Consider the following 19,009-nt stretch of genomic DNA (forward strand, 5'->3'; position numbering starts at 1 on the left):
AAATTTCCAGCATGATCTAGTCATCCATGTAGTAAATCAGATGGTTCAGGAACAGACCATACCTAATGACTTGTGTAGCAGTGGCATCATCAGTTGCTACATAAGTACAGTTGATGCTTTACAGAGTGGTAATTACACCAAACTACTGAACCAGGTTATGAGAGTTACAGAAGTTATAACTCAACTAATTAGGATAAAAATTCACTTAGAGGAAATTCAATTTGGTTTTGTGCCTCAGAGAACTATTACTGATACCATGATCTAAGAGGGGTTGCTGCAGGAGAAGTACTTAACTAGGAGTAAACCACAATATCTAGCATTTATCAACCAAAACAGAACAGTGATTGCTGTGATTAGGCTAGGTTTAGACAAACGACTTATGAAAGTCATCTGTCTAAATCATGTACAGAGACATAATCAGAAAAATGAGTTAGCAATGACTTCAACAACAAATACAAAGTTTAGAAGGCAATCCATCAGGGCTCTATCTTTAGCCTATTTTTCTTCATTATGGTCTCCCAAGCTATAACAGAGGAATTTGGAAGAGGATTTATGGTGATGGCCTAGTTTTTATATTAGAATCAATAGAGGATTTAAAGATAAAATTCTATAAATGGGAGCAAAACCTAGTATTGAGAGGCATCCAAGTTAAATGAGAAAAGACTAACTATTACTAAATAGGAGAGAAGAATAGACCCTGCTAACATGAGGGGAAAATGTGCAGAAAAAAAGTAGGTAATATTTCTATCAGGTACAATTTACAGCATGTATTGAGTACTTTTTTCAAGTCACCAGCACTATGGTGAAGTCACCTTGTGACTCACAAGACTAAATAGTTCACATGACTGAAAAGGAGAATAAGAGAACAATTGGTGACTCTAGGTGAGGTACTGAGAAATTAAAGTCTTACAACAATCTCTCTCTCTCTCTCTCTCTCTCTCTCTACCTGTGTGTGTGTGTGTGTGTGTGTGTGTGTGTTGGTGTGTGTGTGTGTGTGTGTGTGTGTGTGTGTGTGTGTGTGTGTCTTTGTGTGTACTTGACAACTGGTGTTGGTGTGTATATGTCCCTGTAACTTAGCAAAAAGGACTGACTGATAGAATAAGTACCAGGCTTTACAAACAAAAGAGTATTGAGGTCAATTCATTCAACTAAAAATTATTTAAGGTGGTGCCCTAGCATGGCTGCAATCTAATAACTGAAACAAGTAAAAGATAAAGGATAATGATAACATATTTTCCAAGGTAAGAATATGTGGTAATTCAAAGTTGTGGATCAAAGAAAAGAGAAAGTAGAAAGAGAGTGCAGAAAGGAAAAAAAGACAAACAAACAGAATTATGAGAACAAGGAGGTTGGGGAAGAGAGGAAGATACTGACAGCAGGAAGGAAGTCAGGAAGGGAAGAAAAAGAAAAGAAAGAAGATGGACAAAGGAGAAAGGAAAATTGAAGAAAGGAAACATAAAAAACAAAGGAGAAAAAAGAGAGAGAAGGGGAAAAGAGAAAGTATGAGGGAGAGAGTTGGAAGTGCCAAAATTGATGGATCTGCATGGTAGGCCAACAGTAAGAAATGATAGTGAAGGAAGGACTCCTCTGCGATAGTGTTGACTCCTCTGTGATAGTGTGCTCCAGTGCCTGTGAATATTCTTGCACTTGTACAATGGGATGTAAAAGTCTTTGGTTTGGCTTTCTGATCATGTAGCTGGTGGCTTCCTTCTTCAAATACCATGAGTTTGGCCAATGTAATGACATACTTCTCATGGCTCCTGAATGAAGTAGTATGGATGTATATACACTTCTTGAATGGATCTTCTATCAATCCAATATAACACTTTATGCTGGATGTATTGTTCAGTCCTCCTGGATATTACTTCTCCATCATAAACAACAGCGTATATTGCAGTGACTACCGAGTGGGCAAATGATGGTATAATTACAAAAACAACCAGACTCTGGAATTGGCTTCTATAAAAGGATATGCTTCATGTTGATTGTGCAAACGAAAGAAATCTTAAGTGTGTATGTCAATTGAATAGCTTTCTATACCTATGTGTGGAAGGAAAATGTTTGTCAACTAACTTAAAGAAGATCTATGTATGCTTAGAGAGAAAGGCAGTGTTATTCTAAGGACTCTACAGTAGTGGTTTCTCTTTGGTATGACTGGTTTGAGTGAGTAAGTGAACTTGTTTTTGAATTTGTTTGCTGCTTGTGTATTATTGTAGTAGGGAGTCACTCTATCAAATATTTCCTCATTAGAGAACACACCAGTGATCCTTCTGCTCACTTCTTTAACCAGGTTCTTGAATACAGAGGTTAGATAGTAAGACCCAGTGTTGATGTAGGTGAGTGTTTTGTTGGGCTTATAATAGGATTTGTAAGAACCAATACCTAAATCTAGCATCACATCTAAGAAGTTAACGCTGGTTCGGTTGGTTGTTATTGTGATACTAAGTACAAAGACTTCAAACATAACTATGTCAGTGAAAAATTATATTGACAGACAGATACTTGAATTTAAACTCTAACGAACTTCCAGAATATAATATTCTAGAGAACAATCATTGTTAGTCTGATAAAATACTCAACTGCCATTGAATATAGCATGTTTACATTTATTGAAAACAAGTTATGCAATTATAGTAAATTAGTTTCTTTTACAATGTAAAGGTCTCAAACATCTTGTGTCTAATTAAAAGCAGTTATAAACAGGTGTATCATTACTCAACTTTGAACAAAGAGTTATAAATCATAAGCATTCAAACTGGCTGGAATAATTATTAAACAAATTTTAAGATCTATGTAATATAAACATACTTCTAGGTACATAATGGTTAAATCTCATAATTGCATAACTTAGAAAGCTGTTTTAGCATTATTTTACTCTATATATAAAATGCAAAATTTATTTATTTCTTCGAAAAGTACAAATCTTACAAATTCTCATATTTCTATCTATAAATATAAGGATTCATTCAAGCTTACAGAAGACTTTAAGAGTTTAACTACAAACAATTTTGCTGTGGAAATTTCAGCACTAACCTGTTGAACGGCTCCAAAAACTTCTGCTCGACCAGAAATTCGAGCAACAGCTTGTTCCAAGACATCAATGTAATGCTGGATATTTTTCACAGCATCTCGAATTTGTGGATCATTTGAAAGTTGCAACAAAGACTGAAATTTAATGAGAATTTTAATGTTTAAAATAAAAGTTGTGCGTCTTGTGATAAAACAATTTTATGAAAACAAAATATTAATACTAGAATCAAATGTTGAACTGATATTCTTATTTTTCTTACCTGTCAATAACATAAAAATCACTTTTTACCACAATATTGAATATATACAGATTGGTGTACAAATAATGAATGAAGAAGCACCCGACATATATTGCGGAAGTAGTAACAGTTTGACTGTTACTTGAAGCTTCATACTCATAATGTATTTCTAACTTGTCAGATGTCTTGAGATTAGAGTGACAAAGAAGAAATAATACAGGTTAAACGTGAGGATAGTTGGGGGCCTCAGATTAATCATGTGTCGAAGTTAACAGGTCAGTGACAATTGATATTCTTGTTGGTTGTTGTATGTGGAAGAATGGACAGCCTAACAGCACACACAAGTTGACAGTTCAGCAAAAGCCAAGAGAAATATATAGCTGTTGTTGCTGTTCCTAATGGTGATATTAATAATTTAGCAGTTTCAGGTTACTTGTATTGTGTATAACTGTATTTGTTGCTGATGTTAGCAATAGTAGGCAATGACAGCCAGTGCTAACAGTTAACAGAAGGGAAGTAATCTAATAGCAAGTAAGAGTTATCTACACTTCATTTATATTAAAGTCAGATAGCAGCCAATTTTTTAATTTAATGAACAGGAGTATCTCTTTAAACATTAAAGCAAAAGACAATAATACATACCCACACAGATCTTAGAGCACAACACAATTGTTGAAATACCACAAACTGTCTATTGAAAAGATACTGCCTACAAAAGGTTGTGGCTTATAGATCCATTTAATATCACCCCTATAGTATTCTGAGAAACTGCACAATTCTAAAAGCTAATGATTTCACAAAAAGATTTACATAACATCTTCACTTTTTTATATGCAGGGATAGGAAAAACTCCACCCAACCATCTTGCATCAATTGAATATTCTAGAACAAAAGAAACTTTTCTAACACCACATAGAGCATTCTTGACAGAGTTCCTCCTTACTCACCTAGAGCTCATAATTGCCAACTCTTCATTCTTGAGAAGTTGCATGTATTGAAAGAGACTGAAGTTTCCATCAACAGGAAAACAAAACTCTTATTCTGCTACCATCATAGAAATGTCCTACTAACTTCAGACTGTTGGTCACTAATATTATCTTCACTTTATCAGATTTACATGTAATGGGTAGCCAACACCTGCTTCATCATAATGACTGCCACTACTGTCTATCATTGCCTACCGTTGCTAACACTCAACATCAAATATTGCTACATATCCTGGATACTGATAGGTTATTAGTCTTATCTTTCTATCTGCTGTTACTGACCTTCTATGCATGGTATACCAGCTGGTGCCAACAGATTGTCCAGTGTGTCACCTGGAACAGTTAATGGAGGTCTCTTTAACCGATCTCACTTTTAAGCCATATTTTTTCTTCATCGATTTGATCTCAAGGTATATGATCCATTCATCATCATCGTCATCATTTAATGTCCACCTTTTCAAGTTTGCATGCATTGGGCAGAATTTATTGAGACAGATTTTCTACAGCTGGATGCCCTTCATGTCTCCAACCATCACCTGTATCCAGGTAATATTTCTAATGACCAGACATGTTTGCACAGAAGATTGGAATCAAAGAATATCACTTGTATGATGATATTCATTTACAATCATCACGTGAAGTCAAAGTAAGGAGACAGTAACACACACACATTAGGCTTCTTTCAGTTTCTATTAACAAGGCTTTAAATGGGCTGGGGTATAGTAGAAAACACTTTTCCAAAGTGCAACACAACAAGACCAAACCTAAGCTCATGTGGTTGGGAAGCAAACTTCTTACCACAAACCATGCCTGTGGTCACAGATTTACCTCTACAAACATATTTCTGCCAAAAATGTACTAAATTGAGTTTAATAAGTCTTCTAGAGGCCAAACTTAGCATAAAATTATTGTATCGAAAATGATGTTTATTCCCTCTTGCTGTTTTAACATCTGGAGAGCCACTAGGCAAACCTAGCAGATATTCTTGTACAAGTAAATTTTGTTTTTCTTTGAGAAATATCGGTCAAATTCTGTCAATAAAAATTATATTGTGCAATGGGTAGGGACCAGCTATCCAAGTTGACAGTACCATGGTAGATAAAGCAATTAAGAGTATGAAGACAGGGAAAGCCCCCGGCCCATCAGGAATCACTGCAGAGATGCTCAAAATATCTGGCAGTGTCGGCTATAGCCTAGTCACCCGTATTACGAACCAGGTGATACACGAAGGAATCATACCCAATGACTGGTGTAGCAGCACCATAGTCAACTGCTACAAAGGTAAAGGTGACGCTTTAGATACAAATAATTACAGAGGCATCAAGCTTTTAGATCAGGTAATGAAAGTCACAGAGAGGGTCATAGTTCAACTGGTTAGGGAGCGAGTCAGTTTAGATAAGATGCAGTTTGGGTTCGTGCCTGGGAAAAGCACCACTGATGCTATATTTCTGGTAAGACAGCTTCAGGAGAAATACCTAGCCAAGGATAAACCTCTGTTCCTGGCTTTCGTTGATATGGAGAAAGCCTTTGACAGGGTCCCCCGATCTCTCATCTGGTGGTCAATGAGGAAACTAGGGATAGAAGAATGGTTAGTGAGAGCGGTGCGAGCCATGTACAGAAACGCTGTCAGTAAGGTGAGGGTTGGCAATGAGTACAGTGAAGAATTCCGGGTGGAGGTAGGGGTCCACCAAAGTTCTGTCCTAAGCCCCCTCCTATTTATCATAGTCCTCCAGGCTATAACAGAAGAATTCAAGACAGGATGCCCCTGGGAGCTCCTCTATGCTGATGACCTTGCACTAATTGCTGAGTCACTATCACAATTAGAGGAGAAGTTTCAGGTGTGGAAGCAAGGACTAGAATCGAAGGGCCTTAGAGTCAACCTAGCTAAAACCAAAGTAGGAAGGCAGACAAAACACAAACCCCTTTGGGTAGATGGCCCTGCTCGATCTGTAGAAAAGGAGTGGGTAGTAACTCTATAAGATGCACCCAGTGCAAGCTATGGACACATAAGAGGTGCAGCAATATCAAAGGAAGGTTAACTAGGAAGTTAGTTTTTGTATGCAGCAGATGTTCTGGAGCTATAAATACTGTGAATGTGCAGAAAACAACTTCTGCCACATTCCAGGGAGAAAAACTAGAAGTGGTTGATAGCTTCCGCTATCTTGGTGAACAAATTAGCAGTGGAGGTGGGTGCGCTGAAAGCGTAGCTGCTAGAATTAGAATAGCCTGGGCAAAGTTCAGAGAGCTCTTACCTCTGTTGGTGACAAAGGGTCTCTCGCTCAGAGTAAAAGGCAGATTGTATGACGCATGTGTACGAACAGCCATGCTTCATGGCAGTGAAACATGGGCCGTGACTGCTGAGGACATGCGTAGGCTCGCAAGGAATGAAGCCAGTATGCTCCGCTGGATGTGTAATGTCAGTGTGCATACTAGACAGAGTATCAGTACCTTGAGAGAAAAGTTGAACTTACAAAGCATCAGTTGTGGTGTGCAAGAGAGACGATTGCAGTGGTATGGTCATGTAGCGAGAATGGATGAGGATAACTGTGTGAAAAAGTGCCACACCCTAGCAGTTGAGGGAACCTGTGGAAGAGGTAGGCCCAGGAAGACATGGGATGAGGTGGTGAGGCACAACCTTCGTACATTGGGCCTCACCGAGGCGATGACTTCTGACCGAGACCTTTGGAAATATGCTGTGCGTGAGAAGACCCGGCAAGCCAAGTGAGACCTAAATCTATGGCCTCAGCCAGTCCACTTATGCGTACCTTCCTTCATTGGACACCAAACTCCACTTGCGAAGACCTGTTGAGACAAGTGAAATCGAAATCAAGTTAAGTTGGACACTAAACTCCACTTGCGAAGACCTGTTGAGGCAAGTGAAATCAAAATCGAGTTAGGTTGGAAACTAAACCCCACTTGCGAAGACCTGTTGAGGCAAGTGAAATAGAAATTCGAGTTAAGTTGGACACTAAACTCCACCTGTGAAGACCTGTTGAGGCAAATGAGATCGAAACCGAGTTAAATTCGATGACTGGCACCCATGCCAACGCCGTCTCCTTCATTGGACACGAAACTCAGCTCGCGAAGACTTATTGGGGCAAGCAAAATCGAAATCGTGATGGCACCTGTGCCCAGCGTCGCCTTTCTGGCACTTGTGCCCACAGCATGTGTATGGACCTTCGAGTGGGATAGTTGCCAGTGCCCCTGCGGGTGACACATGAAATGAAATGCACCATTTTGGGTGTGGCCGCTGCCAGTGCCGCCTGGCTGGCCTTCGTGGGATTTTCGATTGAGATCGTTGCCGGTGCCCCTGGACTGGCTCATGTGCGGGCGACACATGAATTCTTTCGAGCAAGATCGTTGCCAGTGCCCCTGGACTGGCTCTTGTGTGGGGCCGTCGTAGGATTTTCGAGCGAGATCGTTGCCAGTGCCCCTGGACTGGCTCATGTGCGGGTGACACATGAAATGCACCATTTTGGGCGTGACCGTTGCCAGTGCCGCCTGGCTGGCCTTCGTGGGATTTTCGAGCGAGATCGTTGCCAGTGCCCCTGGACTGGCTCTTGTGTGGGGTCGTCATAGGATTTTCGAGCGAGATCGTTGCCGGTGCCCTTGGACTGGCTCATGTGCGGGCGACACATGAAATCTTTCGAGCGAGATCGTTGCCAGTGCCACTGGACTGGCTCTTGCGCGGGTGACACAAGAAATTTTTCAAGCGAGACCGTTGCCAGTGCCCCTGGACTGGCTCTTGTGTGGGGTCGTTGTAGGATTTTCGAGCGAGATCGTTGCCGGTGCCCTTGGACTGGCTCATGTGCGGGCGACACATGAAATCTTTCGAGCAAGATCGTTGCCAGTGCCCCTGAACTGGCTCTTGTTTGGGGCCGTTGTAGGATTTTTGAGCGAGATCGTTGCCGGTGCTCCTGGCCTGCTCATGTGCGGGCGACACATGAAATCTTTCGAGCGAGATCATTGCCAGTGCACCTGGACTGCTCATGTGCAGGTGACACATGAAATTTCTCGAGCGAGATCGTTGCCAGTGCCCCTGGGCTGGCTCTTGTGCGGGTGACACAAAATTTTTCGAGCGAGATCGTTGCCAATGACCCTGAACTGGCTCTTGTGCGGGGCCGTCGCAGAATTTTCGAGCGAGATCATTGCCAGTGCCCCTGGACTGGCTCTTGTGTGGGTGACACATGAATTTTTTTTTTTTTTTTTTGTGAGCGAGATCGTTGCCAGTGCCCCTGGACTGATTCTTGTGCGGGTGGTACATGAAATGCACCATTTTGAGCATGGCCGTTGCCAGTACTGCCTGACTGGCCTTCGTGCTGGTGGCACGTACAAGCACCCACTACACTCTCGGAGTGGTTGGCGTTAGGAAGGGCATCCAGCTGTAGAAACTCTGTCAAATCAGATTGGAGCCTGGTGTAGCCATCTGGTTTCACCAGTCCTCAGTCAAATCGTCCAACCCATGCTAGCATGGAAAGCAGACGTTAAATGACGACGACTATTAAAGTTGGATGTGATGGTCTTTTTTTTACCAATTTTGAATACAGTCAGGATAATTTGTGTTAGTGTTTACATATTCATTTTGGATTTTTTTCTCTCTCTCCTACTAACGAGTTTGTAAGTTACAGATGTTATTAATACCTTTAATTTATGTTTCTAATGCTTTAAGCAAGGAATTAGTTTTCACATTTTGTCTGTTTTTTAATCTAAGTCTACCTGCAATTCTGAGAAAGGTTTGAGGTGGTTGTGGGATGTACTAGAAACAACGGCTAAATTTCCTTTAAATCATACATTAAACCATTTGAAAAAAATTTTTTAAATGTTTTTTCATACCAAAAAGGTTTCTCTCATCATTCTTAAGTGCATAGCACAAACAAAATTGGCCGAAATTGGACCCGAAGGGAAGGTAGAAAGGATCATAAATTCTCCAAAAATATTGAAAAAATCCATGACAAAACAGAGAAAATCCAACTTATATGGGTGTCCTGATTCTAAATTCTGTCATTTATAACCATTTTTTAGTAGACCATTAAAATTTTATTGAAATGTTGTCATGTCCCAAAATCTCAGGATTTATTTAGTGCTATACTGACTATAAATGTGCCAAAATTCAAGTTCACATGGCTTGTACTTTTGGATTTAGCTAGGTCTGAATATACTGCAAAATTGACCATCTGTTATGCATAACAAAATAGGCTTTACATAAATATTTAAAATATTGCCAAAAAAAGTTTTCTTTCCAAGAACCTGAGAAAAAGTAGGCAACTGCTATACCAGGGTCACTATTAATTTCTGTAATTTGAAGATAATTATTACTCCAGTCTCAAAGACATGACATCACAAATATAGCTACTTATTCAGTTAGGCGAATTAGGCAAAATTTTGACCAATTTGTAGGCCAGTCAAATTGTCATATTTCTTAAAATATTCATCCAAATTTCACAAATGAGGTATCAAAATGTTTCTTTTTGGATGCACTCCAAGAAAAAGTACAATGAAAATTATACTTGAATATTTACAAAAATTCATAGTGATACCTTGTAAAAGGCACTTACTTAAGATACCATATAATGAGAGTGAACCCAATATCTCATGACTGTGAAGAAACTTCTTAAATACTTGGCCATGCCTGCATTCAAACACACATCATCATCATCACTGTTTAACATCAACCTTCCATGCTGGTATTGCTTGGATGGTTTGACAGAATCTGGTGTTCCAGAAGACTACATTGAGCTCCAGTGTCTGCTTTGGCCTGGTTTCTGTGATTGGATGCCCTTCCTAATGCCAGTCACTTCATAGAGTATATTGGGTTCTATTTTTGTGGTATCAGCATTGGTGAGGCCACCAAGTAACTCACAAGACAAACCCCTTTGACTGAATGGTGGTTTGGTATTGAAGGAAGTGGCTTTATGACAGGTGTTAAGAGACAGACTTACAGTAGAGGAGCTACATGGCTTTTCCAGATAGAAAGATAGAAAATATGTTGATGATGAATTGTCAGGGTACCTAAAGGTACAAGAAAGTAAATAGAAGAAAAAATAGGGCTAGAAGATCAGAAAGGATAGGTAAATTCAAGAAAGTGTGAAAGGAGAGTGACAGATGGTTAGAGATGAGGATAAAGATGAATTCTGCAAAATGTGAATATAGGAGGGTGAATGGTGAATTTCAGTTTGATGAGAAAAGAAAGAAACAGTAGGAGTGTGTTTGGAAGGAGGAGATGATAAGTAGCAGTACATAAAGGAAGTGGCTAGAGGGCACTATAGACAGATAAGAAATAACAGTATGATGCAAAGTGTGGTGGATGAGAGAAGTATGCACTGTGACAGAGGTATGAAGAGGCAGAAACAGTAGCATTGCTGTTTGTACACAAGTGTCATACAATCTGCCTTTCACTCTAACAGAGAGGCTTTTTCCTACCAACTTCAGTCAGTTTTTATACTAGCAATTATATTTTCGACATTCTCCTCTATTGCTAATTAGGTCACTTAGATAAGAGAAAATATCTACTATTTCTAAGGATCTTCTTGGATATTCAAGAAAAATCTATTTCCTATATCTTCTTAGTGTTCATTGCTCCTATATATCTGCCAAAAGCAAAGTCTACCTTCTTTGTTAACCTGCCTATAATTTCAATGCATCTTTTATATGTTCATAGTTTGCAATGGGTAAACTGCATGGAATTTCTACCTATACCTTTCCTACATATCAAACAATGCTATTTTCTTGAAGGGATTAGCATCTTTTCTGTTTTCCTACTTACAAGAATTTTGGTCTGTGTTAAATTAACTTTAAGGTCTCTGATTTCAGTGTAACTCTTTTGCTAATTCTACAATGAATGCAGTATAGAGGAGCTTCCACAGGCAACCAGTTTTAAAATCTTCTATTATGGCCTGAAGAATTATTATGAATAGTGGGTCACTGAGACCCAAACCCTGGTGAAGCCCTACCTGCACACTAAATTTGTTGCTGTATTCATTGCTATCTCTCATTCACTGACAGCAGATCAGGGAGTGAGAGACACAGTTGAAGGCATCAAGCATATTCGGACTGATATTAACAATGCAGATTTACTTATCACTCCCCTCCATAATTTACTAACAGTGAGTCACTTTATAGTGCTATCAGTCACTGTATGGTGACTGGAAAAGCATAAGAGGTAATCTCATCAATCAGTTCATAGCATTGTCTGGCTGGTGTCTGTGGCTGATGACATGATAACTACTCCAAAATGTTAGCATCTCACGGTTTAGGTAAGTGGCACTGCGAACTGATCTAGGTGTATACACACCATTTGTCAAAAAGTAAAATATATTTTCCATGACAAAATGCAGTGAGTAGCTTGTTCCCCAGTTTGAATGTGCATCAGGCATATTCGGACTGATAATAACATTGCAGTTTTACTTATCAGTGCTTAGCGCTCCCCGACAGTATCAGAAGGCATCAAGAGGAATATAAAGGAAATTGAAATAGTGCCCAGTAGAACTGTTACAAAAGGTTTACCTCCTTAGCACAACCAGAATAATCAGAAAAGTATTAGATAGTTGAAAAGAACAGCTAGCATGGTACCATAGGCTGCAGGCAGCAAGCCTGCTATGCAATACAAGACTCCAGGAGTTAGACAAAGCCTGAGATGATGATGATGATGATATTATTATTATTATTATTATTATTATTATTATTATTATTATTATTATTATGATGATAGGCTGGTGAACTGATAGCTAATATTGGCAACCTCTCTTCTTCTAAATAAATTTTTGAGAAAGCAGCCCTCTGCTATAATAATGCCCTAGCCAATAGTGGCTTCAAAGATAAATTATTATATAATCCCTCTAATATTAATCAGAATAATAATAAAATGCCTAAAAATAGACCAAGGTAAATTATTTGGTTCACCCCTCCCTTTTCCCTTAATGTAAAAACAAACATAGGTAAAAGATTCCTGTCTCTCCTAGACAAACATTTTCCAGTAGCTCTCAGGTACAGGAAAATATTTAACAGGCATTTTGTAAAATTGTCATATAGCTGCTGCACCAATATGAAGAGTATCATTACACGAGGTCAACATCAAGAGCCTAAATCCAGTTGTAACTGTTGAGACCCAGGATCCTGCCCACTTGACCAGTGATATATGATTAAAGCTGTCATATATGAGGCAGAAGTTACTGCAATGCTAGAGGATAATACAACTGATAAGAAGACTTATGCTGGAGTATGTGAAGGAGAATATAAAAATTTCCTATGCTAATCACATAACTTCTTTCCAACATAAGGACAAAAGCAAAGCTACTAAGTCGGCTAGCTACATATGTTGTTTGAAATCTAATGCAACACCACATATGATTAAGCGGAAAATATCGAAAAATCCACACCTTATGTTAATGGATCAAATAAATGTAAACTATGCTAAGCCGAAGGAGCTCAGATCTAAGATCTCTAACTCACTACTAAACTCTAGGTCTGAGATTTTCAGTGGTTGTAAACATATGCCTAAGTTTCTTTTGAAGAATTGGAAAATTCCAGCTATACCAGATTAATTTTGTCATTTTCCGTTTTTTAACCTTCTGCATTTTCTATGTTACCTTCTCAACTCTTTGTGTTTCTTCTCTCATTCAGTTTTTAGTTCCTTATGGTATGTGGTTTGTGCCTGATGATTGTGCTGAGATGTTACATATATTATAGTTTATTATTTTGGCATATTCTTTCTATTAGTAGCACATAAAAATGTATTCTGTCTATTAAATAATACAGGTGTGGCTGTGTGGAAAGTAGCTTGCTTAACAACCACATGGTTCTGGGTTCAGTCCCACTGCATGGCACATTGGGCAAGTGTCTTCTACTATAGCCTCGGGCCAACCAAAGCCTTGTGAGTGGATTTGGTAGACGGAAAATGAAAGAAGCCCATTGTGTGTGTGTGTACGTATATATATATATATATATATATATATATATATATATACGCACACATACATATATGTGTATATATGTGTGCGTGTATGTTTGTGTGTCTGTGTTTGTCCCCCCACCATCGCTTGACAATTGATGCTGGTGTGTTTACGTCTCCAAAACTTAGCAGTCCGGCAAAGAGACCAATAGAATAAGTACTAGGCTTACAAAGAATAAGTTCTGCGGGTGATTTGTTCAACTAAAGGCAGTGCTCCAGCATGGCCACAGTCAAATGACTGAAACAAGTAAAAGAATATATATATATATATATATATATATATATATATATGTATATATATAGTTGAAATTTGTAGAAAAACAAAAGACGAAGACAAATGTATGAACAACAAGCAAGTGTATTAGTTTGATGTTCAGGAAAATAAAAAAAGTCTTTTATGTTTCGAGACTACACTCTTCAACAGAAAGGAATAAGAGAATATAAACAGAGAGAGAATGAAAAAAACTTGTAGATTGAGTGGTCAGGCAAATCTGACATTGATGAAAGAGTTCCAGAGCCCCCAACACCACTCGATTAGAAAGTGGTCTTGAAAGTTTTGATTTCAGTGACACGAATCTTTTTGGAACTCTTAAGGAAAAAAAAAATCAAAGCAGAGTTGCGAACCGAACAAGCATCCAGCAAAGCAAACAACACTTGACTAATTTTTCATTCAATGACATTGATTATAATGTTTTCATTTGTGTATTCGCATATGCATGTATTTTGATAAACACACATATTTAATCACTTGGTGAATTTTGTTCCTTCGGTTAATCAACCCCTTGTTTAATAAATCCAAAATAGGCGGTCCCAAGATGGATTATAAAGCGGAGTCAACTGTATATATGATGGGCTTCTTTCAGTTTCCATCTACCAAATCTGCTCAGGGCTTTGGTTGGCCCAAGGATATAGCAGAAGACATTTTCCCACAGTACCATGCAGTGGGACTAAACCTGAAACCATGTGGTTGAGAAGCTAACTTCTTACTTTACAGCCAAGCAATTTCCTAATGTCAATCCTGGGAATTTTGTCTTTTGTGGTTAGCACTTTTGAATTGGTATGGAAAATCTATTTCTAAATTCTAGTATAAAGAAATGCATTCAGTAATTTTGGTTTGGTTACACTGAAAGATAAACCAGAAATAAAATAAGATTTTACTTACATTGGAATTTATATATAAATTATCTAAAAATAGCACAACACCTAAGAAAGTAACAAAATAGTCAAGCACTTGTCATGAATGCCATTCAAATGTTCTAGTATCTCAGTATTAATTCAAAAAAAGAAAAATCTAAAGTGAACTATATAATTCATCATTATCTTAAGTATAATATTATACTTTAAAACCAGTTACTTCAAGCTTAAAATCAGAACAGGATGTTTCTGGATATTGCTGATAAGCAAACTATGTACAAAGCTACAAGTGTTTTCAGCATAATGTATATGTATACATTGTAAATAGTTAATATTTTTACTTACACATTAACATTTTATATATTCAAAGAAAGAAAGTATAACCAGTTAGTGATAACTTAATGAGGAAAACAGAACATTTAGAACATTTAAAAGAAGAGAATTCTTAAAACAACTGAATAAAAATGGTAATGACCAGCAGATATCTTTATAAATATAAATTTGCCAGATGATCTTGCAGCATAGTATTGAAATTCAGTGAATGTAGAGTGTGCATGTATGTGTATTGGCACAAGCATGGTTCCCATGATTGGATGCCTTTCCTAACACCAACTACTTCACAGAGTATATTTGGTATCTTTGTAACACCAGTATTAGTGAGGTTGCTAAGTAACTTTCAAGACAAAGAAAAAGAAGCTCCCTCCCTCAATTGAGTGGGGTTTAGTAGAGGGAGATGTGGTTTTATGCCAGGAGTTGAGACATTAAAGTATGATAGAAGGACAAACACAGATGTCTTATTACAGAAGAGATCTATGACTACATCGTATTATGTAGGAGTGGGTGAGAGTAAGTAAAAATGTTAAAGATGAGGTGTCAGACCATATTCTCAAAGTACAAGGTGAACATATGACAGAATATGAATTAAGGATGGTGAGGTGTGAGTGGATAATTTCATTGGAGTGTGAGAGGAGAGTGACAAGTAGTTAGAGTTGGAGATATAGGCTAATGTAGAGATTGATGTACAAGCGTGGTGATGTGGTCAGTAGTAAATATCAGTATGGGAGAGAAGGTAAAAGAAATAGCTTGGAAAGAAGATGATAAGTGGCAGTACAGGATGGGTAGAGAGTAACAATATAAAATATCTGTAAATAGATAAAAAAATAGGGAAATCTGGAGAGAGTTCAGAAAACAAGGAGATGGTGTGTAGGTAGGAGAGTGGGAGATGTCCAGGGACAGAGATGGCAGTCAGAGGTACATAGTAATGATGGAGGGTAGCAACAGCAGGTGTGAGAGTGATAGCAGATATGTGAGGGTGTTAAAGAGGAGGTGTGTCAGTCCTAAAATGTAACTGCAGAGGAGAGTAAGAGATACCTGGAGACACATAGAGGGATAATTTTGAGAATGAGGGATGGAAAGTAGTGAAAAGAGAAAAAAATATGTGAGGATTTTGCTGTTATATAACAGCAGCTGATTAATGGCATTGTTAGAAACATGATGGAAAGATGGGTATTAGGAAAATAACAGGTGGAGAAAGCTTGACAGAAGCAAATTGGGTGTGGGGGCAGGGCCCAGTCAGTGTATCAACATAAACCTAATATTGGGTCATCTCATAAATAAGGCATATTGTTTTTAATATTCTTTTATTTTTCATAAGTAAGATAAACAAAGTTCATTTTTAATCTAAGATATACTCTCCACCATAGCCTACAATGCTCTTCCATCTAGCTGGTAGACTTGCAAGGCCCCTCTTCTAAAATTCATTTGTCTGTGATGAAAAACACTCCTCTGGTATTGTTCTGATCTCATCTACAGAATTCATATCTTTTCCATCCAAATGATTTTGAAGACTGTAGAATAAATGATAATCAGATAGAGCAATGTCTGGTGAATATGGCGGGTGGGGCATTGTTTCCCATTCAGACTGCTCCAGCCTTTGGAATGTCATCCTTGCTGTATGTGGCTGAGCATTATCCTGATGGAAGAACATCTTTCCTCAAGCTGCTTGCAGTAGATGTCCTTTGTTATCATTTGGTTTAGGTTTAAAAGTTCAAAGTGGATTAAACCATTCATATTCCACCAAATAGATAACAATACTTTACATGGGTAAAGACCATCTTTAGCCTGGGGTGCTATTGTTTCTCCTTTCCCTATCCACTGTCTTCTCTGATGGCACACAGGTGTCAATGAACAGTTGAATGACCAAATCCAAGCTTCTCTGCTAGTTCCTCAACAGTTATGATGGGATTTTGTTCCACCAGGGTTTGAAGGATGTCCTTGTCGAGCTCTACAGGTCTTCCAGGATGAGGCTCATCTTCTAGGTTGTGGTTTCTGGCTCGGAATTTCTGGAACCAATACTGACACTGGCTTATGCTTATTGTCCAATCCCCACTGAGTGCTTTCTAGATATCTGCCTGGATTTACTTCTCATATATATATATATATATATATATATATATATATATATATATATATATATATATATATATATAGGTATCTGTCTGTCTGTCTATCTATCTATCTATCTATACCTCCCGGAAACATTTTGAAACCTACCACAAACAACACCAACGCCACAAAAATACACACAGCAAACATGCTCACAGCTATAGACACTAAAATCACAGATTTGATGGAATACATCAAATCAAAAACAAACCTAACAAAAGATGACATAAAAACAAACAACCACCCATATACAACACCACTGGAACACATCAAAATACTATAAATCTCACGAAGCCTACACCACACACTAAAAGGTATTTTCCTCAGTGCAGTTGGTAAATGCCAAAAATAACTTACAAAGAAAATTTATTGGGATCTCCTCGATGACAAACCGAAGGAAGAAAAAGCAAAACCTTTCCAGCAGCAAGTAACCCTCTGTTCCTTTAATTTTTGTTTTGACTCACTAGGATTATGATCAAGATTGGTTGTGTGAATGCGTGTGGCTTGGGGTCCCCTTGGAAAGAAGGGTACCTCTTAAATGACATAAAGTCACACAAGTTAGAAATCATAGCCATAAGTGAGACCAGACTCCATGAGCCATGGGCCCTAAAGTCCATGTTTGGCAGACAGTTTAACATTTATTTTTCTCCCTGTCTGCCGAGAATGGGCGGTACTTTTTTGCAAGAGTCTGGATCTCGAAGTAAAGACAATATTTGTAGACCCGGAGGGTAGACTGGTCGTCCTGGATGTTGACGGCAGCAATGGGTGTGCTTTTCAACTCGTATCAGTATACACACTGCCTTTAACAGGTCGGCTGGATTTCTTTCAACATCTAGAAGTATTCCTAGGAACATCTCATCCCTTACTTTTAATAAGGGATTGAAATGCTACCTTGGACACACATGTAAACTACGTGGGCAGAGATAGGAATAGATGGGGATGCAAATGCCTCAGAGACCTGCTCAGACGCTTTCAACTGTCTGACAGGTACCAACTCGACCACCTGAATGTGCCAACGTGGACACGGAACAATCGCATTGGGTCGTCGAGATTGTATCTAGAAAGGATACTGTGTAGGACAGTAGACAGAGATAGCGTAGGGTGTCCACAGTTTCCCATAGTCAGCTACATGGATCACAAACTTGTGACGCATACGCTAGACTTAGATAAGACACATAGGCAGGGTCCCGGGTACTGGAAACTAAACATGTCTTTCCCATCCAGACAGGTTTTCAGAGACTGGATTAGCATGCTAGTAAAAAGGTCTTTGACGGGAGCCATCATCAACAACAAATGGTGGTTTTCCCTCAAGAGAGCAATAAAAGCAGAAGCGATTAGCTATAGCAAAGCACTAGCAATAGATAGAAACAGAATAGAGGGTGACCTAGTTAAGAAGCTAGAAGAGGCGATTAGAAGTGGCATCACATCTGATGTTTTGGTGGCGAAGTTGGCCCTCGACCAACAATTCAACGCCAAACACGAAGGGTGTGTTGTCAGAGCTAGGATGTGTGCTCTAAGGATCAAAGGTGTTGGAGCCACATGAGAAGCCCGGGTGGCAACAAAGCCACCATTTGGTCTCTGGTAGATGAACAGGGACGCGAATTACTCGAGCCAAGTAAAATGTGTGAGGCTTTTCAACAGCATATTGCCTGACTGTTTGGGATGAGTGGCAAGCGAGAATGCAGGGTGGACTTCAGTACCTACCTGCACAGCCTGCCACGACTCTTGACAAGAGAGACAGGGTGCTGCAAAGTTGCCATCATGGTGGTGGAAGTGCAGGATGCGATGGCAGAATGCTCAAGGGACAAATTGCTGAGCTTTACAGTTGTATGCCAGACTTGTTTGGAGACATCTTAGCAGCAGTGTACTGCAACTGGCAGCAAAACGGGAGAATCCTCGGTTTTGTGAGCCGAGGAGCCGAGGAGCCGTAACACTGCTGAAGAAACATCCAAACAAGGGGGACGTAATAGATAACTTTAGGCCCATCACTCTGCTCAATGCAGACTTGAGAATTCTGGCCAAGGTGTTAGTCAAGAAGTTGGTGCTTGTCATCGAGAAACTGGTCGACAAGGCGCAAACGTGCACCGTGCTGGGCCAGAGCATCCATAACAACCTCCATCTGATGCACTACATTATAGACAGGGTAGTCGAGGAACCTGGCATGGGCGGAGCCCTGATCAATTTGGATCAATCCAAAGCTTTCGATAGGGTAGACCATTGATACTTGG

The 19,009-nt window shown here is 39.0% G+C and overlaps 1 protein-coding gene across 1 annotated transcript in view; it reads right to left on the reverse strand.

The window, feature by feature from the left end:
* The window catches only part of LOC106874321 (uncharacterized), a 456,333-nt gene that overhangs the window by 187,124 nt on the left and 250,200 nt on the right, over positions 1 to 19,009 (reverse strand). The window contains exon 14 of the mRNA XM_089338627.1: positions 3,034 to 3,165. Within this exon, the coding sequence (XP_089194753.1) occupies positions 3,034 to 3,165 (132 nt within the window). The remainder of the gene's footprint in view (positions 1 to 3,033; positions 3,166 to 19,009) is intronic.

This window comes from Octopus bimaculoides, chromosome 2, assembly GCF_046866305.1.
Source record: "Octopus bimaculoides isolate indiv1 chromosome 2, ASM4686630v1, whole genome shotgun sequence".
Classification (NCBI taxonomy): Eukaryota; Metazoa; Mollusca; class Cephalopoda; order Octopoda; family Octopodidae; genus Octopus; species Octopus bimaculoides.